At 43.9% G+C, this 27,740-nt stretch overlaps 1 protein-coding gene across 4 annotated transcripts in view; it reads right to left on the bottom strand.

The window, feature by feature from the left end:
- The window catches only part of LOC138756988 (histone-lysine N-methyltransferase Smyd1-like), a 129,162-nt gene extending 101,863 nt beyond the window's left edge, over positions 1-27,299 (bottom strand). For all 4 annotated transcript variants that reach the window (XM_069923535.1, XM_069923537.1, XM_069923536.1 and 1 more), the window contains exon 1: positions 27,095-27,299. In XM_069923535.1, the coding sequence (XP_069779636.1) occupies positions 27,095-27,231 (137 nt within the window). In that variant the 5' untranslated portion in view covers positions 27,232-27,299. The remainder of the gene's footprint in view (positions 1-27,094) is intronic.
- Between the last annotated feature and the right edge of the window lie 441 nt (positions 27,300-27,740).

Genomic DNA, 27,740 nt, shown 5'->3' with positions numbered 1-27,740 from the left:
GAAAGAAAAATGGGCAGATAGAATTTAATGCAGACGGACGTGAGGTGTTGCATTTTGGAAGAACCAACCAAGAAAGGACGTACACAGTAAATGGCAGGGCACTGAGGAGTGCATTAAAACAGATGGCTCTGAGAACTCAGATCATAACTCCCTGAAAGTGGTGTCACAGGTGGGTAGGGTTTTAAAGAGAGATTTTGGCATATTGGCCTTCATAAATCAAAGTATTGAGTGTAAGAGATGGAATGTTAATGGTAAAGTTGTACAAGATATTGGTGAGGCCAAATTTGGAGTATTGTATGCAGTTTTGGTCACCTAAGTACAGGAAACATCAATAAGATGGAAAGATTTACTAGGACGTTGCCCAGACTTCAGGAACTGAGTTACAGGGAAAGATTAAACAGCTTAGGACTTTATTCCCTGGAGCATTAAAAAAAAATGAGGGGAGATTTGATAGAAGGAGTTAAAATTATGGGGAGGGGGGGATAGACAGAGTAAATGTAGATAGGCTTTTTCCACTGAGGGTGGGTGTGATACAAATGAGAGGACATGGGACAAGAGTGAAAGGGGAAAAGTGTAGAGTGAACTTTTTCACACAGAGAGTAGTGAGTGTGTGGAATGAGCTTCCAGCTGAAGTGGTGAATGCTGGGTCAATTTTAACATTTAAGAGGAATTTTGACAGGTACATGGATGGAGGGCTAAGGACTGGGTGCAGGTCAGTGGGATTAGGCAAAAAATGGTTCAGTACAGACTAGACAGGCTGAAGAGGCCTGTTTCTGTGCTTTAATTCTAACCATAGTTCTGTAGTTCAGGAAAGCTTTCTAAATCAATATATAGAGGTACCAACTTGAGAGAATGCAAAACTGGATTTCCCATTAGGGAATGTAATCGGAAGTATGTGTAGGGGATCAATTTGGGTCCAGTGATCATAATGCCACTAGTTCCAAATTAATTATGGAGAAGGATAGGTCTGGGCCTTGGGTTGAGATTCAAAATTGGGGAAAGGTTCATTCTATGGAAATAAGAAAAGTTCTAAAATGCATGGTTTGGGACAAGTTGATTTCAGGCCAGGATGTGCGAGGTAAATGGAAGATCTCCAAAGATGAAATTTTGAAAGTACAGTTTGTATGTTCCTGTCAGGATATTGGGGATCTGTTTCGGAAGATGAGAATGTGTATAACAGGTATAGTTGCTCAACAAATCTGACCTTGCCCATCGCAAATCTCCCCTCATCCTCCTCCTAGTCCTCTCTGCAATTTTTAGCATACATGTTTTTTTACTTCCCCAGGTCTGATGAAGGATCTTTGTTCTCAATTGTGAACTGTTTGTAATTCCACACTTGCTGCCTGAGTACTTCAAGCATTTTCTGTTTCTAATTTATTTTATTAATTTAAATTTAAAGTTTAGTCATCCAGCACGATAACAGGTCCTTTCAGCCCATGAGCCCGTGGCACCCAATTGCAACCCCCCAGTATGTTCTGAACGGTGGGAGGAAGCCGGGACACCTGGAGGAAACCCATGCAAACACTGGGAGAATGTATAAACTCCTAGCAGACAGCACGGGATTCAGACCCCAGTCCCGATCACTTGCTCTGTTACAGCATTGCTCTAATCGCTGTGCTACCCTTGCCACTAACGTTACTACCTGGCATTATTTTGGCATTACAAGGCAACAGCCGCACCTAAAGTCATCAACATTTAAATAAAGAGCCACGATTAAGGCTTCAGCTCAAAGCATCAACCATTCTTTCATTCCCACTGTAAAACCACAGAGGAATTCAGCCGGACTCACAGCGTCCATAGCAGGTAAAAATATATCACCGACGTTTCAAGCCCGAGACCTTCCTTGAGGTATGAGTGAAAATAGGCAGGCATCTGTGTTGAAAGGCTGGAGGGAAAAGAATGGGAGGGGGAGGAGTGCAGACCAGCAAACAAAAGGTGTTAATTGATCTGATAAGAGGAAAGAGAGAGAGAGAGAATTGATTGATGTGGGTCGGAGGGGGGGGGGTGTTTGGTTTTGGATCTGTGAAAGGAGACAGAGGGAAAAGGAGAGAGAGCCCTTCTTTCCCAATTTATCTCCCAAAAACATATTAATATACTCTGTCACAGCAAAGATACAACTCTACTCCACAGCGTCCTGATGCTAATGGCTCCATGCAGATGTTAAATTGCCTGTTAAAGGAGATGACTGTTTTTTTTTAAATCCTGCAACCATGGAAACCTGTGGCTGTGACGGAATTGTAATATTAATCTTTAGATATATAAAATATATATATATATTTTTTTAGTGAAGTTATTTTGTGGGTTTGGACACAGGGACACTTGGAACACAATTACATTCACAGGGAAGCCATTTTTGGAGTGGCAAAATCTGGCAAGCAACTCCAATAAAACTATAAGTGTTTGTTCATTGGACTGTCTAGAAAAATGGGGTTGCTCCAGGAGGACAGCTGTTCGGCTGTTTACTCATGTTAGAATGGAAAGTCAGATGGCATCCATTTAAGCAAAAACAGGCTTTTGCCTGTGATCAGCAAACATATTAGAGGCATTTGCTTGTAAAACTTTTGAAAGAGATAAACTTCAAAAGACAGGAATTATGTCAAGTCGTGGTAAAGACACTTCAAAATTGAAAGGATGTTTGAATGTTAAGGAACTCATTTCAAACTGAAGTCAGAAGATGCCTGGCCATGCTGTAAGTCACATAGGATTGAAATACAGTAACTAGAAAGGCACTGTCACATGTTACTCCTGGTCAAAAGAGAACATACAATAAGTGGCTTTCAAAAGAGAATGACCACTTTTAGGAGAGAGGGGGCAGTCTTTTTCTGTCTATTTTCTACATGGTCACTTCAAGAAACCCTTGCCCGGGTTTGTGAAATCATCATGGAAGTAAAACAAATAATGAAGGCTCCATGCAAGAGGGGGAAATCATTCGTATGAAGAAACAATTCTACATGAAATACATGAGTTTTGAGAAATCTGAGGCCTCACACCAACTCCATAATTTCTGTTGAGGAAGAATTTAAAGATTCTGAGTTTCAAAACAAAACTGAGTGAACATTAAAATCATCTCTTCAGAATTACACCTGAACTAATGCTTTTGGTTTTCACACATACACAGATTACACATAAATATACATATGTGTATATATATATATATATATATATATATATATATACATATATTTGTACATAGTGGGGTTAAGTTTAGAATTAAATAAAAAGTGTTAATAGCTATTAATAAAAATTATTGTTTTTAAAATACCTTTGTTTTGGTGAATTTCTATGGTTGCTGACCTAGTACATAACAGTGGCCAAAGTGGTAGTGTCTGTGCAGAGTAGTATACCACAAGGTGTTGCAGACTCTGGAGGAGCAGTAGACTGGCACAGGGAACTAGAAATGGGATATTCCCCCACCATTGAGAAGGAGAAGCAGAGCAGATGACCTGAAAGCAGATCATCGAGAGGCTCAGTGGCTGAAGGACCCACACACCAAGTTGTGGGCTGCTGGCGACTTGCGGTCAGAGGACTCACACCTGGCGGTGGGCTGATGGATACTGACTCATGGGTAGCAGGTATTGGAACAAGAATTTGAGAGGGTGCTGAGGGCAAGAAGGGCTCCCTGAGTTCCTCAGATGCTGAAGGTACCCTGATCCTATTGGAGGTTTGGGCCTGAAGCTCAGCAGGTTGCTGATGGTTTGAACTGAAGTCTTCGTGGCTGCAGAGGCTCTGGGAGAGCTGGAGGAAAATCCACAGACACTTGGTGTCTCTGAAGGGACTCATGTTTGCTTCTCTTTTTCTTTTTGTTAGGGCAATGCTCATGGAGAGTCTTTGCCTTAAAGCAGGCAAAGGTTAAAGTATATCATGTAAATTATATTTTAAGGTATCATTACATGACAATAAAAGGAATCTTTGATTCTTTAGTTTTTTAGTGGCCTCTGTTCCAACCCCTCACAAGTGACAGATTCCACATTCTCTATTGTGTAGTTCAGTCGGTGTGTCTGGAATTATTATTATGCAATGCCTGTCCATCGTTTACAATGCTGGAATCTGTAATCAACATGGTTATCAAGCAGCACTTATCAATAATGAGGTTCCATTTTGGCAGACCTCTTGGCTCCAGACCTTATCAATGCCTTGGTCCAAACATGAGCCCTAGAGCTGAACTTCAGAGGTCAGGTGAGAGTGGCATCAAGCTCGTATTCCATCACAGGATCAAGTGGAGCCACACAGATCCTTCAACCCAATTTATCTATACCAACTGATATTGAGTTTTGGGCTCACCCTATTTGCCTGCATTTGGTCCTCAGTGGTTCTCAACCTTTTTCTTTCCACTCACTCACCAATTTAAGTAATCCCTATGCCTCCGGTGCTCTGTGATTAGTGAGGGATTGCTAAGAAATAGTTTGAAAACCACTATTTTAATTGTACCTAATTGACTCGTGATGTGCACGCTTTCGTAACTCTAAAGGAAATGGGCCAAGGATAATTTTTCTCAAGCAAAATATTTCAGTAACAATTGGGTCTAGGGCAGTGATTCTCAACATTCCCTTCCTACTCACATCCCACCTTAAGCAATCCCTTACTAATCACAGAGCACCGATGGTGTAGGGCACAAATGTCAAATTCTGGCCCGCGGGCCAAATTTGGCCCGCAATATAATTATATTTGGCCCGCAAGATAATTTCAAAAATGTATTAGAGGTGGCCCGCTGGCCGTCGCGCCAGTATAGCGCATGCACAGTAATACAACAAATCCCAGAATGCATTGGCGTCAGCCCGCTAATCGCCCCCACCTCCTCTGTTTACGTTGCAGGGTCTCACCGTGGACTCTGCTTTTGGGGCCTGGCCGGTGTCAGGGGAAGCCAAGGCCATTTCCCAGCACCCAGAACCGGAGGCCTCGGGCCTGACCTTGCCAGGACCGTTGCCCACTCCCCCTCCCTGCCGCAGGCCGACCCACAACTCACATTGACGGGGCCGCTGATCCGCCGAGATGCCGCCCTGCAGCGAGAGCCGATGCTCCCGCACTGTCGTTGTCCAACCTGATCGCCCGCAAACTCCGCCCTCCCCCACACAGGCCTGAGTAAGTATTATGAACTTTAATCTCAGGATAAAACGATCTTCCAATAGTTTCATGTCACAGTGATAAATATATTCCTGGTTAAAAATGGTCCTGCACCTGGATACAAGCTCATTAGGCATAAAACTTGAAAAGTGTGTAAATCAAAGGATATCTGTACCAATGGAAACAGGGCATGGCAAATAACCCTGCTAGAGTTCATGCCCACAATCAGTCACCCATTTGATTGTTTCAGGAATCATGTTATTCTCCCACAAAATCAATAACCCTCAGATTTTACTATCCGACAGCACACTAGCAACATTTGACAAATCCTCTATAGAGAAATATTATTTAGTGAATATTTTATTTCTCATTTGTTAATGCTTCTGGAAAGAGTTTATCCAAAACTATTATTAAACATTTATTTTTCATAAGAAAAAGTTTAACATTACATATGTTGAAAGAAGAGAAAACATGCAGATGTTGTTGAAAATTTTCAATAAATATTTAGTTCGGCCCTCGACTTAGTCCAAGTTTTTAAATTTGGCCCTCCGTGAATTTGAGTTTGATACCCCTGGTGTAGGGATTACTTAGTGGTTCTTCTTTGGCTTGGCTTCGCGGACGAAGATTTATGGAGGGGGTAAAAGTCCACGTCAGCTGCAGGCTCGTTTGTGGCTGACAAGTCCGATGCGGGACAGGCAGACACGGTTGCAGCGGCTGCAGGGGGAAATTGGTTGGTTGGGGTTGGGTGTTGGGTTTTTCCTCCTTTGCCTTTTGTCAGTGAGGTGGACTCTGCGGTCTTCTTCAAAGGAGGTTGCTGCCCACCAAACTGTGAGGCGCCAAGATGCACGGTTTGAGGCGATATCATCCCACGGGCGGTGGTCAATGTGGCAGGCACCAAGAGATTTCTTTAGGCAGTCCTTGTACCTCTTCTTTGGTGCACCTCTGTCACGGTGGCCATTGGAGAGCTCGCCATATAACATGATCTTGGGAAGGCGATGGTCCTCCATTCTGGAGACGTGACCCACCCAGCGCAGCTGGATCTTCATCAGCGTGGACTCGATGCTGTCGACCTCTGCCATCTCGAGTACTTCGACGTTAGGGATGAAAGTGCTCCAATGGATGTTGAGGATGGAGCGGAGACAACGCTGGTGGAAGCGTTCTAGGAGCCGTAGGTGATGCCGGTAGAGGACCCATGATTCGGAGCCGAACAGGAGTGTGGGTATGACAACGGCTCTGTATACGCTTATCTTTGTGAGGTTTTTCAGTTGGTTGTTTTTCCAGACTCTTTTGTGTAGTCTTCCAAAGGCGCTATTTGCCTTGGCGAGTCTGTTGTCTATCTCATTGTCGATCCTTGCATCTGATGAAATGGTGCAGCCGAGATAGGTAAACTGGTTGACCGTTTTGAGTTTTGTGTGCCCGATGGAGATGTGGGGGTCTGGTAGTCATGGTGGGGAGCTGGCTGATGGAGGACCTCAGTTTTCTTCAGGCTGACTTCCAGGCCAAACATTTTGGCAGTTTCCGCAAAGCAGGACGTCAAGCGCTGAAGAGCTGGCTCTGAATGGGCAACTAAAGCGGCATCGTCTGCAAAGAGTAGTTCACGGACAAGTTTCTCTTGTGTCTTGGTGTGAGCGTGCAGGCGCCTCAGATTGAAGAGACTGCCATCCGTGCGGTACCGGATGTAAACAGCGTCTTCATTGTTGGGGTCTTTCATGGCTTGGTTCAGCATCATGCTGAGGAAGATTGAAAAGAGGGTTGGTGCGAGAACACAGCCTTGCTTCACGCCATTGTTAATGGAGAAGGGTTCAGAGAGCTCATTGCTGTATCTGACCCGACCTTGTTGGTTTTCGTGCAGTTGGATAATCATGTTGAGGAACTTTGGGGGACATCCGATGCGCTCTAGTATTTGCCAAAGCCCTTTCCTACTCACGGTGTCGAAGGCTTTGGTGAGGTCAACAAAGGTGATGTAGAGTCCTTTGTTTTGTTCTCTGCACTTTTCTTGGAGCTGTCTGAGGGCAAAGACCATGTCAGTAGTTCCTCTGTTTGCGCGAAAGCCGCACGGAAAGAACAAGGTTGAGAAACACTGTTCTAAACCCTTCTTATACATGCATGCACCCAATTTCCTGTTGACCATTGAAATGGTACAAAGGTTCAAAGGTTACATTTATTGCCACATAGTAATAGATAAAAGTGTGACATATGCATAACACAAACAAAAATTTTATATGAGCATTGCCCGGCGAACCTAACAGCAGGAGGAATAGAAGCAAATGAAAGTCCCTTCAGATATGCTGAGTGTCCGTGGATTCATTTCTCGTTCTCCCACCTCCTCTGCAACTGCACAGATTCCTGCTCAAACCATTGGCCGCCGAAGTTCCAGATCCAATCAGGAAGCCTCCAGTGTTCAAGAGCTCTTATTGCCCTCAGGGCCCTCTCGTATCCTTGTTCCAATAGCTGGCTCCCGTGAGCCAGTTTCCAGCAGCCCATAGCCTGCGTGGGTCCTTCGAACGCAAGTCGCCAGCAGCCTGCAGCCTCCGAGGGCCCCTTCAGCTACTGAGCCTGTGACAGGTTGCACCAAAGGTAAACACAGGCACAATGCAGTTTGGGGAAACACAAATTTATTCCACTCACTTAAAGATAGTTGGCTGCCGGCTGCCTGCAGCAGTGATCCCGGGGAGCAAGAGAGAGAGAGAGAGAGAGAGAGAGAGAGAGAGAGAGAGAGAGAGAGAGAGAGAGAGAGAGAGAGAGAGAAAGAGAGAGAGAGAGAGAGAGAGAGAGAGAGCACACGGTCTGGATCTCAGCTTTATACCATGGGCCCTCTAGGTCCACATGGTGCCATGTCTCTAATCCACCTGTACCGCAGCATATCATCGTAGACCCCACTTATATCACTTCCTCTGGTAGCTCGATCCAGATAAGGAAAAAAGTTGCCGTGTCTCTCTTAAATCTCTTCCCTCTCACCATATCCACCTGTGCCCTTTACTTCTAGAACTGCCTGCAATGAGAAAAAAGAATGCAAGTGCTTATTTTGTCCACGTCCCTCATGATTTTGTAAAGGTCATCCCTCAACCTCCAGAATAAAGACCCAGCCTATCCAACCTCTTCTTAAACTCAATCCCTTGTTCTAGTTACCTCCTGGTTAATTACTACTGCACCCTTTCTAACTTAATGGCATCCTTCCATTTGACTCCATGGGTGACTTCGGCGCTGGCTACACTGGTCAATGGGGCATCCACAGATAAACTCTCCAACTTCCAGAGTCATACCCTGTGCAGTGGAAGATAGTTGTGTTTTTTTGGAGGGTAATCACTTAAGCAGCAGAATATCTCAGCAGTGGTGTGGTAGGTCCAGACGTAGAACATAGAAATCTACAGCATAGCATAGGCTCTTCGGCCCACAGTTTTGTACCAACCTTCTAAGCTACTCGAACAACTGCCTTGAATTCCCCCAATGCATTCAAAATTCAACGTTCAGATTTATTGTCAGAGTATATACATGATATCACATACAACCCTGAGATTCTTTTTCATGTGGAATTACCACTAATTGGCAGTGCAAGAAGGTATGTCTACAGGTAAACAAATTAAAATATGTAAACTGTGCAATACAGAGAGAAAAAAAACTCAATAAAGTGCAAAAGACTCCTTACATGAGTCCCTGATTGAGTTTGTTGATGAGGAGTCTGAGGGTGGAGGGGGAGCAGCTGTTCCTGAACCTGGTGGTGGGAGTCTTGTGGTGTCCGTAGCTCTTTACTGAGGGCAGCAGTGAGAACAATACAGGTGCTGGGTGGTGTGGGTCTTTGATGATTGCTGCTGCTCTCCGACGGCAGCGATCCCCGTGGAGCATTACCGTTCATCTTCAGTTCTTTCATCAATGATGAGCTATTGGCCACTTTCAGCTATTGAAAACGTAATCGAGCTAGAAAGAGTGCAGAAAAGATTCCTGGACTGCCCAACTTGAATTATAAAGAGAGGCTGGATAGGCTTGGAATTTTCTCCCTGCAGCACAAAGGCTGTGGGGAATCTCATGGAGAATTATAAAATCTTGAGGGACACAATAAAGTAAACAATCATGGAGGGATAACTTTAAGTTGGGGGGGGGGATATTTAAAGGAGACCTGAGCAGAATCTTCTTCATACAGAGACTGGAGGGTTTATGGAATGACCTGCCAGAGTAAGTGGTAGAGGAAGGGACAACTGTAAAGTTTAAAAGACATTTAGACAGGTACGAGGATGGATAGGGTTTACAGGGATCCTCTAGTGTGGATTGTGGAGGGTCATGTGACATCTCCGTCTGGAATCTGGTGGGAGTGTGGATTGATGGTACTGTCTGTTTAATTCTTACGTTCCCAATCGGGAGTTGGGAATGATTAATAGCGATTTGTTTGCACCCGATGTGTAGTTACTCATGTATTATTCCGGGTTGGTCTCTGTGAGCTTGTGCTCTTGTATGAATTCCCCTGTGCATAAATAAAGCCCACTGTTTGTTGCTAACTCGTGTCCAGCCTTGATTCTCCTTGAATTTGTTCTTGAACACAACAGGTCTGGGCCAAATGCAGACAAATAAAACTAGCCCAGAATGGTCAGCATGGACAAGTGGGCTGATGGACCCACCTTCATGACATGGATGACCTTTCCCCCATAATAAGGTCAGGGGGTCGGAATGGTCTCTAATGAGAGTGGAACGTTCACTTTCATTGACGTTCATTCACAACTCCTCAGCAAATGAAGTGGTTCATGATTGCAGTGAGACCTTGACCTTGACGACCTTGACGGTTTATACCACTGATATGTTAAGCAATGATCATCTCCAACAAGAGAGTCCCGACATTCAATGGCATTATCGTCACCAAGTCCATACCATCAATAACCTGGGGGGTCAACATTGACTAGAAACTCAACTGGTCCAGTCACAAAAATCTTGTGGATACAGAGTACGTCAAAGGCTGGATATTCTGTAATTAACAACTCCTCTCCTGATGGAGGTACAGGGGCATCAAAATCAAGACTGCCACATAAACAAAATAGAGAGAGTGCAGAGAAGGTTCACGAGAATGTTGACAGGATTTCAGGGTCTGAGTTACAGGGAAAGGTTGTGCAGACTGGGGCTTTTTTCTCTGGAGCGTAGAAGATTGAGAGGGGACTTGATAGAGGTGTTTAAGATTTTAAAAGGGACAGACAGAGTAAACGTGGATAGGCTTTTTCAATTAAGAAAGGGGGAGATTCAAACTAGAGGACATGGTTTAAGATTGAAGGGGGAAAATTATAAGGGGAACATGAGGGGAAATTTCTTTACGCAGAGGGTGGTGGGGATGTGGAATGAGCTTCCGGCAGACGTGGTCGAGGCGGGATCATTGGTTACATTTAAGGAAAGACTGGATCGTTACATGGATAGGAGGGGACTAGAGGGGTATGGACCGGGTGCTGGTCAGTGGGACTAGGAGGGTGGGGATTTGCTACGGCATGGACTAGTAGGGCCGAACTGGCCTGTTCTGTCCTGTAAGTGGTTATATGGTTATATGCTGGAAAATGGCTTCTTCCTACAGGCTGTGGGATTGAAGAACAGCAACCTGTAGCTGAGTAAATTATCCCAAAATGTGTGCCTGTAGATATATATGGTTGGGGATTGATGTATGCTGGAAAAGTGAATTTTCAAATTGTTTGAGGTTGGGTATTGCGTGATTGGTGAACTAACGGTATGGCCCTCCAATTTTAAACTTCTGTACTTTTTATCTATTTATTTTCCAGTTGCTTGAATTTTGGATAATAGTGGATTTATTTTTAAAATTATTAGACATACAGCATGGTTACAGCCCATTTCAGTCCATGAGACTGTGCGACCCAATTAACCCACACTTCCAGTACGGTTTGAACACTTTACTGTGTATTTATTCTAAATTAGATCTTTACGTGATTATTATGAGCTATGTATTATGTATGCTGTATGTGCACTGTGGTCTGGAGAAAAATAGATGTGCAGTCAGAGGATAATAAACTTGAACTTGAACTTAAAGATCGTGGAACTGAGGATTATGATGAACTAGGACAGAAGAGGACCTGAGTCCACCATCAGCCTCTATCATATTGAATGGCAGAACAGGATGGAGGGACTGAGTGGTCTGCGCCTCTCCCTAGTTAATTGTTTTCCTCTTGCATGTATCTGCTTGAGAAGACTGGAATTAACAGAGATCCAAAAAGTTATCTGGAGGGAGTGAAGTTCGGAAAGCATTCCACACTGGAAATGTGACATAAGTTTGGAATTCTCCTCTGCAAACCGACACCGACATGCCAACTGTTAATTTTGGAACTAAGGTTGGCAGATTTTGTTCCCTCACATATTAAGGGATATGGGAGTAGGTCGAAGTTCATTCTTGACTTCGCTCAACAGATTCGAGCATGTTAATTGCCCAATCCTATTCTTTTTCATTTCATTCACTGGAATTCTGCCTGCAAGGACAATTTTAATTCTCTCTCCCTAGAAACCGTCGAGAAGGTGCTGGTGTATTATTTCCTGAGTCCCAGATGTTCTTGTGGTGAAATGGCAGTTTTGATAAAACTGAGCAGCTGCCACACTTTGACAGAATATGTTCATTTTGAACCCACCTTCTAATATTTAGTTCAATTGAAATCAATAGAACAGAATTTCTGTGCAATGCATCAACAAAACTACACCACATGTGTCTCCAGTTTCATCAGCCACATAATATAATCAGTGGCTCGGTTAGTGTAATGGTTACCTTAGCGCAGCGCTGTTACAGCGCCATTTAGTGTGGTCGAATCTGTTGCTGTCTGTCAGGACTCCCTGTGTCTATGTGGGTTTCCTCTCGGTGCTCTGGTTTCCTCCCACCCTTCAAAAATTTAACGGGTTTGTCGATCATTTGGGTGTAATTGGGTGACACATGTTTGTGTGGTTATAGGGCCTGTTACCATGCTGTATGTCATAAGCTAAGCCAAATCTGTAGTTTACACTGAGTCCAGTAGCTATTTCAGATACTTTTTAAGTTTGATCTGTCTTTCTACTGCCACCATTCAGTCAATGAATTCCAAAGTTTAACACCTGCTGGGTTAAATAAATTTCTCTAGATCCACTCTGACCATCCAATTGATCACCTTAACCCTAGCTTCCAAGAATAGAGCATCTGTTGATATGTGAGCATTCACTCCGCCATTAGTTTCAAGTTAATTATGGATAAGGATGGGTCTGGGACTCGGGTTTAGGTTCTCGATTGGAGAAAGGCAAATTTTGAGGAAATGAGAAAGGATCTAGAAGGTGTGCATTGGGATGAGTTGTATTGAGGCAAGGATGTGTGAGGCAAGTGGAAGATCTTCAAAGGTGAAATTTTGAGAGTACAGAGTTCGTGTTGGAGACCTGGTTCAGAAAAAGAGAGAGGTGCACAGCAGGTATAGGCAACACAGAGCAAATGAGGTATTTGTGGAGCATAAAAAATACAAGAAAAGCCTCAAGGAATATATCAGGAAGTCTAAAAGAAGATATTAGGTTGCTTTGGTAGATAATGTGAAGGAAAATCTAAAGGGTTTCTACAGGTAAATTAAGGGGAAAAATTGGTCCCATTGAAGATCAGAGTGTTTGACCATATTTGGAGCTAAAAAAGATGGCTGAGATCTTAAAATGGTGTTTTGCATCATTATTCATTCAGGACACGGGGATAGAGTCGAGGGAAGTAGGTAAAACAAGCAGCGAGGTCATGTAACCTATGCAGATTAAAGAGGAGGCAGTGCTTGCTGTCTTAAAGCAAATAAGGGTGGATAAATCCCCAGGGACTGACAAGATATTCCCTTGGATCTTGAGAGAGGCCAATATAGAAATTGCAGGAGCTCTGGTAGAAATATTAAAAATAGCCACAGGTGTGGTGCCAGAGGATTGGAAGTTAGCTCACTTTGTTCTGATGTTTAAAAAAGGCTCCAAATGTAACCTTGGAAATTATAAGCTGATGAGCCTGATGTCAATAGTAGGTAAATAATTGGAAGGTGTTCTAAGAGATTGGATATTCAAGTGTTTGGATAGCCAGGGATTGATTAGGGATGGTCTGTTCATGGTAGGTTGTGTTTAACAAATCTGATAGAAGAGGTTACCAGGAAAGTTGATGAAGGAAAGGCTATGGATGTCATCTACATGAATTTGACAAGATTCCACATGTAGATAGTCAGGAGATTCAGACACTAGGTATTCATGGTGAGGTAGGAAACTGACTGAATGGGACATTGGCCGAATGGGAGAAGCCAGAGAGTAGTGGCGGATGATTGCATCTCAGACTGAAGGCCTGTGACTAGTGATATGCCTCAGGGATCAGTGCTTGGACCATTGTTGTTTGTCATCTATATCAATGATCTGAATGATAATGTGGTAAATTGGATCAGCAAGTTTGCAGATGACACTAAGATTGGAGGTGTTGTGGAGAGTAAGGAAAAATTTCAAAGCTTGCAGGGGGATATGGACCAGCTGGAAGAATGAGCTGAAAAATAACAGATGGAATTTAATGCAGGCAAGTGTGAAGCATTTCATTTTGGAAGGACAAACCAAGAAAGAATATACATGGTAAATGGTAGGGCACAGAGGAGTGCAATAGAGGGATTTGGGAATACAGATACATAATTTCCTGAAGGGGGCATCAGAGGTGGAGAGGGATATAAAGAGAGCTTTTGGCATATTGGATTTCATCAATCAAGTACTGAGTAAAGGAGTTGGGATATTATGGTAAAGTTGGTGAGGCCAAATTTGGAGTATTGTGTGCAGTTTTGGTCATCTAACTCTAAGGAGGATATCAGTAAGATGGAAAGTTTGCAAAGAAGATGTTGCCCAGACTTCAGGAACTGAGTTACAGGGAAAGGTTAAACAGGTTAGGACTTTATTCCCAGGGCCGTAGAAGAATGAGGGGAGATTTGATAGAGCAATTTTAAATTATGAAGGGTATAGACAGAGTAAATGTGGGTAGGCTTTTTCCACTGAGGCAGGTGAAATATAAACCAGAGGACATGGGTTAAGGGTGTATGTTTCAATTGTGCAGACAGATCTTTTGCTAGTCCTGGACTAGTTTAGGGTTAGGGTAGTTAAAATAAAATGGCAGCATTGCCATAGCTGCCACAGGTGCAGACCTGGGAGAATGGAGGGCAGAGACACAGCGCCACTCTAAAGGGTTCATCCGCCCAGTCTTAATGCCAAAGGCTTTAAATGGCCTGAACAAGAGCCAATGGTGTTTATAAGTAATATCCTGCAACGCAGATGGTGGCACCTGTACTTGGCAGCAACCACGAGGGGTTGCAGACTCTGGGGAGCAGTGGAGCGGAGCAGGGAATCAGAAATGGGCAAAACATCCCCCATTGAGAAGAAGTATAGGAGAAGATTCTAAAGAGAAGGTGACCCCCGAAGTGGACCAGTGAGGGGCTTAGCAGCTGAGGAACCCGGACTAGCTGCGGGAGACTCAAGGGTGGGGGAACCACCTGGGCTGAGGGCTGCTGGAGACTGGCTCATGGTATCGGAACTGGGATTTGAAAGTGTGCTGAGGGTAGCAAGGACTCCCAAAGGGCCTTGGGTGCTGAAGAGTCCCTGACCGCGCTGGAGGTTTGAACCTGGAGCTTGGGTTGAACAGGAGTCTGTGTGGCAGCAGAGCCTGCGGGTACGCGGGAAGTGAATCCATGGACATTCAGTGACTCTGAAGGGACTCTCTTTGGTTTCTCTTTCCCTCCTACTCGAAAGGGCGCCGGGTGACACTAATGGCAAAAATTTGTCAGCCTTACGACAGGCAAAAGGCAGTTTTGTGTGATGTTACAGATTCTATACTATTACATGACAATAATAGTATCTGGGAAAACCTCTGAGAGTTGGATCAGCCAATCTATCTTTGGACCTTCTATGCAGGTAAGTGGGGCATCTTAAAGGCAGAGGAAACCTATTTTAACAAATCGCTAAATTTCACTATAAAAGAGGTAAGGAGCTGTAAACAAGGGTTGGATTCCCCTTTGCTCAGACTCTAGATCATAGATTCTAAAAGTGGGCCGTACAGCCCACCAGTGGGGCATGGGAATATTTTCTGAATTAATTAAAATGTTGGTTTGAAAAAATAAACTCGTTTTGTTGGTGTGAAAGATGTGACTTGGCAACACTGTCAGTGGAACACAATTGTGGTAAATTCCAATTAAAGTCACTTTGTTCTTTTTATTTTCATAACATGTGTTTTTGCTCTTCCGATGTTTATCTGTTGCTTCTCTTATTTTAACTGTTGTTATCCTTGGTTAACATTATTTTTTCTGACCGGTCTTATTATCATCCATTCCAAATTATCTCAGTGGCGACGAGGGTTCAAAATGATCTCAACAATCATGTCTCCGTCCATACCCCTTTACTTTTTCAGTTCAGTAGTGAGTGAGACCTGTATCTGTATGTATCTTTGTGCACTAGTGTATTGATGGGGGGACATGGGGGACGGGGGGGGGTGGAGGTCCGCCCCAGGTGCCAGTCTGAGGGGGACTCCAAAATCTGAAAAATATAGGGACTCCAGAAAGTAAAGCACGAGGCTAGCACAGTTTCGATGCACTCTCTGCAAGAAAAAATGTCAGAAACCACGCTAGTGTTTTTTTTTAGGGTCAGTCTTCTTCCTTTGATTCAATCATTACTTTTATTACATTTTTCAATTCTAAGACATTAATTAATCTGTTTCAGGGAGCTCGTGATGTTGTATTAACCTGTTTCAGGGAACTCACGTTGTTGTATATTCAAAGTGAGCAGATCAAGCAAGCAAAAGGTTCACTAATATTCAGTGGAGTTCTTGAAGTTTGGGTTTATACCTGCTGTACACAACGAACGTTCACCTTCTTGCTTATTATGGCAACAGACTTTGACAAATGAATCGATGAAAGCAGGCCGTCTTGAAGGTCATTTGAGGGTAAAACATCCTAACCATGTCAATTCGAAATTGGAATATTTTAAATCACTGAAAGGGAAGTTTGAAAATAGACCAAAATTCTTCGCTGCGCAAACTACTGCCCCAAATCGTACCCTTGAAATTTCTCTGCTGATGGAAAAACATTGAACAAGCAACTCCAAGTAGCAAATATAATACTCGTTGATGCAAAAACAAAGATATTTAGATTCATTACACTTCTAGAATTATGCCAAAGGAATATTTCTGCAAGAAATTTCAGTCAATTCTATTGGTTGAATAAGTGTGAGGTGACCCATGCGGCTACAAAAGTCAGTGTTGACCACTTGAAAATGTTGGTTACTGACTTCAACGATAGATTTTGTGATTTAAAGGCAATGGATTTTCCCTCTTGGTTAACTCAGCCATTGCTGGTGGACTTACCAGTGCATTACCAAGAGGAGTTATCTGAATTGCAACATGATGAATCTGTGAAAACTCTGTTCAAAGTAAAAGGAACCATGACGTGGCTGTCTAACGAGATCGAAAAGAAATACTCCACTACTTTAGCAAGGAAACTATTGATATATTTTCCATCATCTTATTTAGTAGAATGTGGCTTTGGTGCTGTTCGTGATTTGCTACAAGCTAAGAGAAACTGACTGGAAATTGTAAAACAAAATTAGTCCCTCGAATCAAAAGAAGATCTGTAGCCAGCATTAGGGGCAAGGTTCCCACTGAAGTGAGGACAATTGTTGAATGTGTGTTGAGACGGTCGACATATTGAAGTAGTAGTTGAATATTAAATATATGTTCAAGTGTATTCCCGATGTTAATTGCATTGAAATGCACTTGCAGTAAATGATTTAATTAAAACTTCTTTTGAATATATGTTCAAACTTCTTTTGAATTAATGCTGGGGCATACATTTTTTTGCAAAGAATAAAAGCCTAGGAAAAAGAAGGTTGAGAACTACTGCTCTAGATTATCATTGAGTTATGCTGAATCCAACCATTAGAAATTAACAATGTCTGGTTAAAAGTCCCAAAATGACCACTGGCTTCTTACCATTAAATAATTTGACAGGAAGATGATACCATTCCCTCATGGCAATAACTTCACGAACTGCACTTGACATTTCGTTTTGGCTTTCCGTCAAAATATCATTTCTCAGGCCCCAGCAAAGAAAGTTTAACATTTCAACGTACAATGTTTCTCCTGAGGGCTGCCATGTGCTAAACACATTGAGTGTATAATCCAATGATCATCGGGGGATCAGAGGTGGAGAGGGTGAGCAAATTTAAATTCCTTAGTGTCACTATCCCAGAGGACATTTCCTGGACCCAACACAGTAATGAGATTGTGAAGAAAGCACGTCAGCACCTCTAATTCCTTGGGGGGTTGTGGAGGTTCAATATGACATAGGAAACCTTGGCAAATTTCTACAGATGTTTAGAGGAAAATGTGCTGACCGGCTGTATCATGGCCTGGTATGGAAGCACTAATACCTCTGGGTGGAAAACCCTGCAAAAGCTAGTGAACACAGCCCAAGACAAAACAGGCAGAAAAAAACCCCTCCCAACCATGGAGAACATCAACAAACGCTGCCGTCAGAGAACAGCAGCAATCATCAAGGATCCACACAACCCAGCACGCACTCTGTTTTCGCTGCTGCCATCAGGAAATAGGTATTGGTGCCACAAGACTTGCACCACCAGGTTCAGGAACAGCTGCTCCTCCTCCACCATCAGACTTCACAACGACAAACTCAATCAGGGATTTATTTAAGGCAGTGGTTCTCAACCTTTTTCTTTCCACTCACTCACCACTTTAAGTAATCCCTATGCCATCAGTGCCCGGTGATTAGTAAGAGATTGCTAGAGGTGGTAAGTGAGTGGGAAGGGAAAGTTAAGAATCTCTGCTCTAGACCCAATTGAAATATTTCTGACTGAAATATTTTGCTTGAGAAAAATTGTCATTGGCCCATTTCCTTTGGAGTTATGAAACCGTGCACATAACGAGTCAATGAGGGACGATTAAAACAGTGGGTTTCAAACTTTGTCTTTCCTCCACATACCACCATAAGCAATCCCTTACTAGTCACAGAGCACCTATGACATAGGGATTATTTAAAGTGGTATGTGAGAACCACTGCTTTACGAGCTCTTACTTGTGCACTTTATTTATTACTGAAGTTTTTTTCTGTATTTACGCAGTCAGATTGTTTCTCTCTTTTGTATACATATCTTTCAGACCGTGCTGTTCTTCTGCTCAACCTGGCCATTCCCTTTGGGGTTATATCTGGTGGTCCAGCTCGAAGCAATGCCCTTGGAGAGCAGGAAATGCGGCAGTTCATTGCTCATGAAGGATGAACCCCTATCACTGTGAATGTAGCAGGGGTACCCAAAAATTATGAACCAGTTGTTTCGAGCCTTTATGACAGTAACTCCAGGTATATCTGGGCAGGGGATGGCGAATGGGAACCGCAAGTACTCATTGATTATGGTGATGAAGTTCACGATGCAGTTCATGGAGGGTAGGGGTCCTTTGAAGTCAGACATTCAAAGGGGCAAGTGGCCTTGATCAGGTGTGACCGGTCAGGCTGGTAGAAGTGCAGACTGCACTCCACGCAGACCTGGCAATTTTTGGTCAACGTCTTGATGACCTCAATGGAATAGGGGAGATTATGGGTCTTGATGAAGTGAAAAAAAAGGGTGATCTCTGGCTGGCACACTGGCACACGTCCGCTGAGACGGGGCATCAGAGGGCTCATTGAGCTTTCCAGGCTAGTACAGTATGTCATAATTGTAGGTGGAGAGCTCGATTCTCCACCTCAGGATTTTGTTGTTTTTGATTTTACCCCACTGCCGATTGTCAAACTAAAGGTGACTGCCCAGTAGTCAGTCAGCAGGGTAAAATGTTTTCCGGCAAGATAATGTCTCCAGTGCCGTATAGCTTCGATGATAGCCTGGACCTCTTTCTCAGTGGAGGAGAGCCGGATCTCAGGGCCCTTGAGGTGTGTGAAAAAAATGCTATGGGCCTGCCCGCCTGGTTAAGTGTGGTGGCCATGGCAAAGTCTGACACATCACTCTCCACCTGGAATGGGATGGATTCGTGCATCGTGGCTTTTGCAATGTCGGCTTTGATCCAATCTAATACCTTGTGGGCTTCTGATGACAAGAGGAAAGGGGGCCCTGATGAGGTGTTGGGCCTTCTTTGCATAGCTGGGGATCCACTGAGCATAATAAGAGAAGAACTCCAGGCACCTATTCAAGGCCTTGAGGCAGTGGGGGTGTGGAAGTTCTAACAGGGAGCACATGCGGACGGGATCGGGGCTGATGACTCCATTTTCCACAATGCAGCCTAGTATAGCCAGGTAATGTATACTGAAGACACATTTCCCTGTGTTATACATCAAATTGGGGAATTTTGCAGTGTGGAGGAATTTCTGGAGGTTCCTATCATGGACCTGCTGGTCTTACCCGCAATTGGTGACATTGTCGAGATATGGGAAAGTGGCCTGCAGCCCGTGTTCATCCACCATCCGATCCATTTCCCTCTCAAAGACTGAGAGTCCATCATGACTCCAAAAGTGACCCTCAGGAAATGGTAAAGCCGGCCATCTGCTTCAAAGGCGGTATACTGGCAGTTTTCAAGGCGAATGGGGAGCTGGTGATTTGCAGACTTAAATTCTATGGTGGAGAACATCTTGTATTGTGCAATCTGGTTCACTATGTTGGCTATGCGGGGTAAGAGGTATGTATCAAGCCGGGTGAACCTGTTAATGGTCTGGGAGTAATCAATGACCATCTGGTGTTTCTCCCCACTCTTCACCACCACTACCTGGGCTCACCAGGGCCTCGTACTCTGATCTATCACCCCTCACTGAGAAGACATTTTACCTCTGACTTAATAAATGTCCTGTCCCTGGTGCCATCTCACCCCTGAGGCTTACAGTCAGGGGTAAGATTAGAGCGTGGAAAGACCTCATGTCAGTGATTGGGTTTGGGGCTGACGGTCGACCACAAGGTGGGGGGGCTGGCAGTTTAAAAACTATTCACTGCAGACTGTGAGAGGAGGGTGGGGCCCATCATACTCCATGGTGACGCTCTTCATGTAACACTGGAAGTCTAATCCCAGTAGAACAGGTGCACTGAGCTGTGACAGTACAGGGAGTGTAAATTCATGATATGCCATGCCCCAGACTGTCATAGTTGCTGTGCAACTGCCACGAACTTTTGAAGAGAGAAATGTGGATGCCATGGAGACACTGTGGCTCATGGGCTTCACCCGAAGGGAGTAATGCTGCACAGCGTCTGGGTGAATAAAGCTCTCAGTACTTCCACTGTCAAATAGGCAAGCGGTGGGCCAGCCGTTTAGCTGAATGTTCATCATGGACCTGGATAGCTGATGGGGTCTGCCCTAATCCAGGGTTACTGATGTCAGAGTCAGTTCCCCCTCTTAGGAGTTCCATTAGCTGCTGGTGGTCCAGTAAGATGGCGACTCCCATGGAGTGCACGTGATTTCATTGTCGTTTGCCAGAAGAGAAAAGGAAGATGGCGGAAGAGACGTCATTGTGGATGGCGGTCTCCGGGGTGTGCGTGCCCAGCCATCCCAGGTCCGCGGAAATGAATCCATCAAAGGTGGCTGCCCCCGCTCACACGCGGCACTGCTGGACTTCAGGTTTGGACTTACACGCTTTCGTGGTGTCCTTTCTTCCCGCAGATAGAGCAGGCAGTGTCCTTGGCAGCGTTTCCTCGGGTGCTAAGCCTGCCTGCAGAACTTGCACGTCGGGTAGTTGCTAACGGCAGCAGTGGCCGGCTCAGGATTGGAGGAGGCTTGTGATCCCACCTCCCAAGATGGCAGCCCCCATGTTCCCCACGAGGCGGCAACATGTTCACTGGAGAATGATTCGGCATTGTGGATGGCTACCTCTAGAGTGTTCGCCTGTTCAGTGGTCTGAGGTAGGTTCAGTAGCTTCGGTTCGAGTAGCCTCTGCCTCACGTAGTCTAAGCGGATGCCTGTTATGCAGGCGTCGCTGATCAGCAGCTGTGTGTGCTGTTCTGCACTCACAGCCTGGCAGTTGCAGTCCCTTGTGAACTCCTGCAGGCCCCTGTCGAAGTCGTTGAAGGTTCCCCCAGTTGCTGCCTGTGTGAGTGGCACATAGACCTCGTTAAACTGATCCTTCAGGGTGTCCATTGTGGCTCCGTATGTCTGACAGTCCCGGACCATCCAGTAGACCCGGTGCCCGATGTACGAGTACAGCAGATGGAGTTTATCCTCGTTGTCCTGGATAGCTGTGGAGGCTGTGAGGAACTTTTCGAAGCAGCGGCGCCAGAGCGCAAACGTTTTGGCTGCCTTGCGTTCTCTTGGGTCGATTTCCAGGTGATCAACTTCATGTGCTCGTCCATGATCCAAAAAAATTTCTTGCAAATAAAATTGATGCACGATCAATGATGCAAAGGCTGAAAATTGCTGAAACTGAAGGCTTTTATTTCCAAAAGATGAACAACATCCCTGTGTGGGTTGCTCACACTGACCCGGACTCGAATTGGGGGCAGGCTTGTGGCATGACAGACTTTATGAGGAAGAAAGGGGAGGAGTCACGAGCCGGCCAGTGGGAGCAGGGTCAACCAGGAAAGGTCCTGTTATTTACATATGACAAATATGTCCAATAGTGGTTTCACCACACTCATTAATCTATCCATCAAGTGGCTGTGTATGGATATTCCTTCGGACCTAGCCAACCCTCCCACATTCTCTCTGACAACTTGTTTTCTTCCTTTCCCAGTTCTGATGCAGGTTCTTCAACCAGATGGTCTGGACTCCTCCCCCTCCCATTAGAACTATAGAACATTACAGCAAAGAAACAGGCCTCTTCAGTCATTCAGGTTTATGCTGAATAATTTTTCTGCCTATTCCCACTGACCTGCACCCAGTCTGTAGCCATCATACCCCTCCCATCCATGCACCTGTCCAAATTTTTCTTAAATGTTAAAATTGAGCCCGCATTCACACTCCCACCAGTCTCTGTGTGAATAAGTTCACTCTCACGTTCACCCTAAACTTTTCCCCTTTTACTCTTAACCCATTTCCTCTGATTTGTATCTCACCTATCCTCAGTGGAAAGAGCCTACCCACATTTACTCTGTCTATCCCTTTCGTAATTTTAAATACCTCTGTCAAATCTCCCCTCATTCTTCTGTGCTCCAGAGAATAAAGTTCTAAGCTGCTTAACCTTTCCCTGTGTGATGGAATATTTGGGAATGTTTTTGGGAGATAAACTGGTAAAATTAGAGTAGGTTACATACACACACTTTAAAACAGATCTTATTTGAAATACTGAAGAATTCATATTCAGTGACTTTACAAAAACTATGGAGAATGCTATGCACATTTGACAAGTAGGTGCTAATTGATATGATGTAATGAAATGAATGGACTATTGTCTTGGATGAACAGGTTGTCTGTTTTGGACCTTTTTAACAGGGCTTTTGACCTCTCTACAAAGTGCTCATGAAGAGGTCTGTTTGTTTACCTAAAACAACAGTTTGAGAAGAAGACTAACTTCTATTGTTTGCTGGAGAAGATCAGGGGTTTTTTGCAAGTGAGAGAGAGAAGGACATGCTGCTGGGAGGTTTGACCCAGATAGAGAGAGAGACAGAAGGGAGTCTTGGACTGTGTTTGTGACACAGAAAACTGTAACAAGCCTGGAGAAGCTTGTTGGAATTGAAACAGAAGCTCCAGAGTGGCAGATGGCTGGAAATCCTATCTGTCTGATGTTTCCCTTGGAATAAATGGAACAGAAAGAAATTCTGTGGTAGCCTGAAAGAAAGACATTATCATCTGGAGAACCCTGATGGGGCAAGTTTCATTCAGCAAGACATTGAGGTGACTAATGGTGGTACCTCAGTTCTGGAAATCCTAGAACAACACATCCCTCTCTGCAAACCTACAAGAACCTTCCTGAGTGGTAACCATTTACCTTTCGAGAACCATAGCCTGGTGAACTTTATACATGTTAAATTCTGTGCACAGTATAAGAATTGCCTGCAACCAGTGAACTTGGAAGAATGAGAAGTGAGATTGAACTGTGAACCACACTTTTCTTAAATGTACACACACATCACACACGTGTGTTTAGAATTAGAAGGGGGTTAAGTTGGGTTAGTTAAGTTAATAGTGATAAGTTAAAGTTTGATACTGTTTTCGTGTTTAAAGATAATTAAAAACAACTTTTGCTTAACTACTTGTTGTGGTGAATATCTATCGCTGCTGGGTTTTGGGGTCCTTTGGGCTTGTAACATCTGTAAATCAGTTCCTGAAGTCTGGCAACATCCTATTAATTCTTCTCTGCACTCTTTCTTTCTTAGTAATATCTTTCCTGCAGTTAAGAGACCAAAACTGAATATTATACTCCAAATATGACCTCACCAATGTCCTATACAACTTTAACGTAACGTCCCAACTCCTATACTTTGATTTATGAAGGCCAATATGCCAAAAGCTCTCTTTACAACCCAATCCACCTGCGACACCACTTTCAGGGAATTATGTATCTGTATTCTCAGATCCCTCTGTTCTACCTCCCTACCATTCACTGTGCATGTCCTTTCTTAATTTGTCCTTTTTAAATGCTTCAAATTACATCTGCCTTTTTTCAGCTGATCCAGATCTGTCTGCGAGCTTTGAAAACCTTTGCAGTCTGCAATGCCTTCAATATTCCCCCTTTCTCTCCCCTGCCTTTAACTCAGATGCTTGCCTGCTTTTTGCTCCCGCGTTGAAAAAGGGCCCAGGCCAGAAACATTAGTAATGTATCGTTACCTCCTATGGACCTATGGACCTATGATGCTCCTCCAGCATTTCTGTGCATTTTTACTCCAGGGAGAAATGTCCCATTCTAGCCCGCTCTTTCTTATAATTTTAGCTTACCAGTCCTGACAACATAGATGTGAGTCTTTTTTAAACACTCTCCATCTTAGTGATGTCTTTTGTATAATTGGGTGACCGGAACAGGACACAATATTCCATGCGGTTTCACAAAGGTCTTGTACAGTTGTAACTTAATGACCCTGCTCCTGTTTTCAATGCTTTGTACTCAAAATGCTGCTATCAAATCACACCCTAGGAGGCGGGATACTTAAATTCAGTTTATTAACTTAAATTCAGGTGGCACAGTTAGCGTAGCGGTTAACACAATGCCAGTGATCCAGATTTGAATCGGCGCTGTCTATGAGTTTGCGCATTCTCCCATGTCTGCATGGACTTCCTCCAAAACCCTATGTGGTTGGTAGGTTAATTCATTGTTATTGGGCAGCATGGGTTTCAATGGCCAGAATCAGCTTCTACCTGTGTGGCAAATAAACCTCGTTTCGTAAAACCATCATCAACAAAAGTGCTGATCAACCTACTGGATGTCAAAAACCTCCCTTGGTCTCAGTTGCTTGCGGTAAGACACACCCAGAAATGCTGGAGGAACTCAGCTGGTCTCGCAGCGTCCATAGGAGGCGACGTTATATGACCAAGATCTCCGACCTAAGCCCTTCTTCAAGATAGAAGCAAAGAGCAGGAAGGAATCAGAATAAAGGATGGAGACTGGTAAGGGGGGGCCAGGTTTCTCCAGCATTTCTGAGCGTGTTTTAGTACAATCACAGAATCTGCAGACGTTTGTGTTGCACTCAGTTACATGCGATGCCTGCTCTATGCAACTGTCATAGAGTTGGAGATGAATGATAAACGTCAGCTAAGGCTGCATTCAATTAAATAGTAAAAATATTTTTAAAGGACGTAATCAAGATATTGAAATGTTGACTCACATCATTCAATTCATTTGTCTGACCCTGTTCTACTGTTCTCACCAACATGCCTTCTTCCTCATTCTCAGCCATTTTCCTATTGGATCCAGACTTCTTTGCTTAATTCCTATTGGATGGGTTATTGTAAATGCCAGTCAGCTCCCTCATAAACTGCGAGAGCAAAGACTGGAAGTGGTCGGTAGCTGAGGCATAGAGAGAGGCTCTCAGCCCATTTCAGTTTCCTCTGCATTTGCCAATCACTTGACTGTTTCTGGGATTGGGAGTGGAGTGGAGGAGGGGGGTGGGGGTGTTGAATTATCAGGACAGGCTGGGATCTTTCTTTCTGGAGGTTGAAGTGTGACCTTATAGAGGTTTATAATATCATGAGGGGCTATAGATAAGGTAAATAACCAGAGTCTTTATTGCCAGAGAAGGTGAATCTTAAACTAGAGGGAGTAGATTTAACGAGAGAGGGGAAAATTTTAAAAGGGGACCTGAGAGGCACTTTTCCTCACAGAAGATTCTTCCCTCAGACAGTGAGAATGCTGAACGACTAAAGGAACTGCTCACACTAACCACCTGTGTCTCTCATATTCATGAAACCATTGGTCTGCATGTGTGTTAAATCTGTTGTGTGGCTGTGTGTTTTTGCACTGAGGAGAACGCTATTTTGTCAGGTTGTACTTGTCAATAAAATTGACCTGACTTGACTGGAAAAGATGGTGGGTAAATGGAATGACCTCCCAGAGGAAGTAGTAGAAGTGGAGACAATTGGAACATTTAAAAGACATCTAGCATTTGAATAGGAAATGTTTATAGAGATATGGGCCACAATCAGGAAACTGGGACTAGTTTGGTTGGCATCGGCAAGTTGGGCTGAATGGCCTTTTTTTTGCTGTAGAGCTTTTTCTTTTTCAATCTTTTTATTTACATTTCATAATATACCCAGCATAAGGAGAATAGATATAACACAATTTAAAGGGTGTGTGTAGAACTCTATGCTACTGAATACACTAATGAATTTAAACATTAGTCTCTTCATCTCATTGCTGTTATCTGTCTCCAGCCTATTGTATCTATTTCACCCACTGAAATATTTTAAGTTGTCTGTCGCAACACAAGGATTCATTGTTTTGTCTTTGTACCTGATTTGAATTGCTTAAGATCAGCTGTTTGAGAATTTGATAATCTCATTTATAAATTTGATTAATTTATTAAACCTTGTAGTTAGAAAATTACATTTACTGTGAGAGTTGTGGGTGCCTGGAATGCATTGCTGGGGCTGATGGTGGAGGATGGAACAATAGGGACATTTAAAAGACTCTTAGACAGGCACATAGATGTCAGGAAAAGCAGAGGGTTATGAATGTGAGGTAGGGAAGGATAAGATTTTTGTGGTGTAGGTTCACACAGCTCAACACCACATTGTGGTTCAAAGGGCCTCTACTGCACTGTAATGTTCTACATTCTACATTATGCTCAGGGTTCAAATCGGCGCTATCTGTAAGGAGTTTGTCCATTCTCACTGTGTCTGCGTGGGCTTCCTCCAAGTATTCCAGTTTCCTCTCACCCTTCAAAATCGTGCCTGGGGCTGTAAGTCAATTGGATGTAATTAGGTAGCACGGACTGGTGGGCCAAAAGGGGCTGTTACCATGCTATATGGCTAAATTTAAAATTTAAAATAAATTTAAATTTTATATCCATTCCCGAGTCATTTCCCCGTACACATTTTAACTTCCAGCAACGTACGAAGCAAGAGAATGGAATGTGCAGTCCATCATTTTTATCCTGCTTTCCAATGAGATCATTCTTTTAACTCAAGGTCGTAGTCATAGAGTTCTACATCACAGTGATAACCCCTTCAGCATAACTTGTCCATGTTGTCTAATAAGTCGACCCGAGCTACTCCACATATGCCTGCATTCATTCCATATCCTTTGAAACGCACCTATCTGAATGTCATCTCTACCCCTTCATTCAACAGCTTGTCCCATATAAACACCACCTTCTTTGTGTAAAACTGCAACATCGCCTCTCTACTCTTGAACTCAATCCCCCTGACCGGCACAGCATAAGCCTTTCTCATCACCCTATCAGCTTGCATGGTGGCCTTGAGGGATCTGTGAACCTGGACCCCAAGGTTTCACTGTTCCTCCACACTGTTATTTACCATCCCCTCCACCTTCAGGCTCGACCTTCCAAAGTGCATCACTTCACACTGATACAGATTGGACTCTAATTCGGCATGAATCATAAATCGCTGCGATGTCAGGAAGAAAGTAGCTTAAACAAGCACCAGCCAAACAGGATCAACCACGTACAGGATCGGGTTTGCTTGATACAGCAAATATGTTCAGAGACTCACTTATCAAACACCACTGCAGCGTATGCAGGTTCAGCGAAGACCACGTCCCCACTAAAGACATCCTGCTTTGCCTTCAGACCTCTGCCCTTGTTGTCTGTGTCAAAGACTTCTACTTTATCCATGTTGCCGGCAGTCATTTGGGGGAGTGAGAAAGGGTGCGTGCAGCAGAACAGGCTTTAACCTTGGCAACTAATCTCCAGTTATCTTGACACCTTTCAGATGCCTGAAGCTGAGCTTCTATAAATGGTCCGCCTCAGTCCGACTGCACCAATTCAAATGGGGAGGGGGGACCTGGAAACCAGGGAAACACAACCTCTCAACATACAAAGACCCTGGATTCATTTATCGGGACTGCTTTCTTGTAACCACACGATAAAAAGTCATTGGGTTTTTAAAAAAGAAAGATGCGACATTTTCCCGAGGGATTTTCTGAATCCTGTCTCGATGGATGTTTTATCTCTTCCCCTGCTTTGGGAAGAGGGTTGGAGCCAAGGGATTTATTTTTGGAAAACAGATGCCCTTATCCATCAGAGCATGGCAGCTGGAGAGAGGCACCCATTTGTTGTGGGGCTTGGGAAAGGATATCGGAGATACGCTGGAATCCTAAAGAAGGAGCACAAGGCAGGGACCTAATGCACTAGCCACA

This window comes from Narcine bancroftii, chromosome 3 (assembly GCF_036971445.1).
Source record: "Narcine bancroftii isolate sNarBan1 chromosome 3, sNarBan1.hap1, whole genome shotgun sequence".
Classification (NCBI taxonomy): Eukaryota; Metazoa; Chordata; class Chondrichthyes; order Torpediniformes; family Narcinidae; genus Narcine; species Narcine bancroftii.
This window is presented reverse-complemented; position numbering and strand designations above follow the sequence as displayed.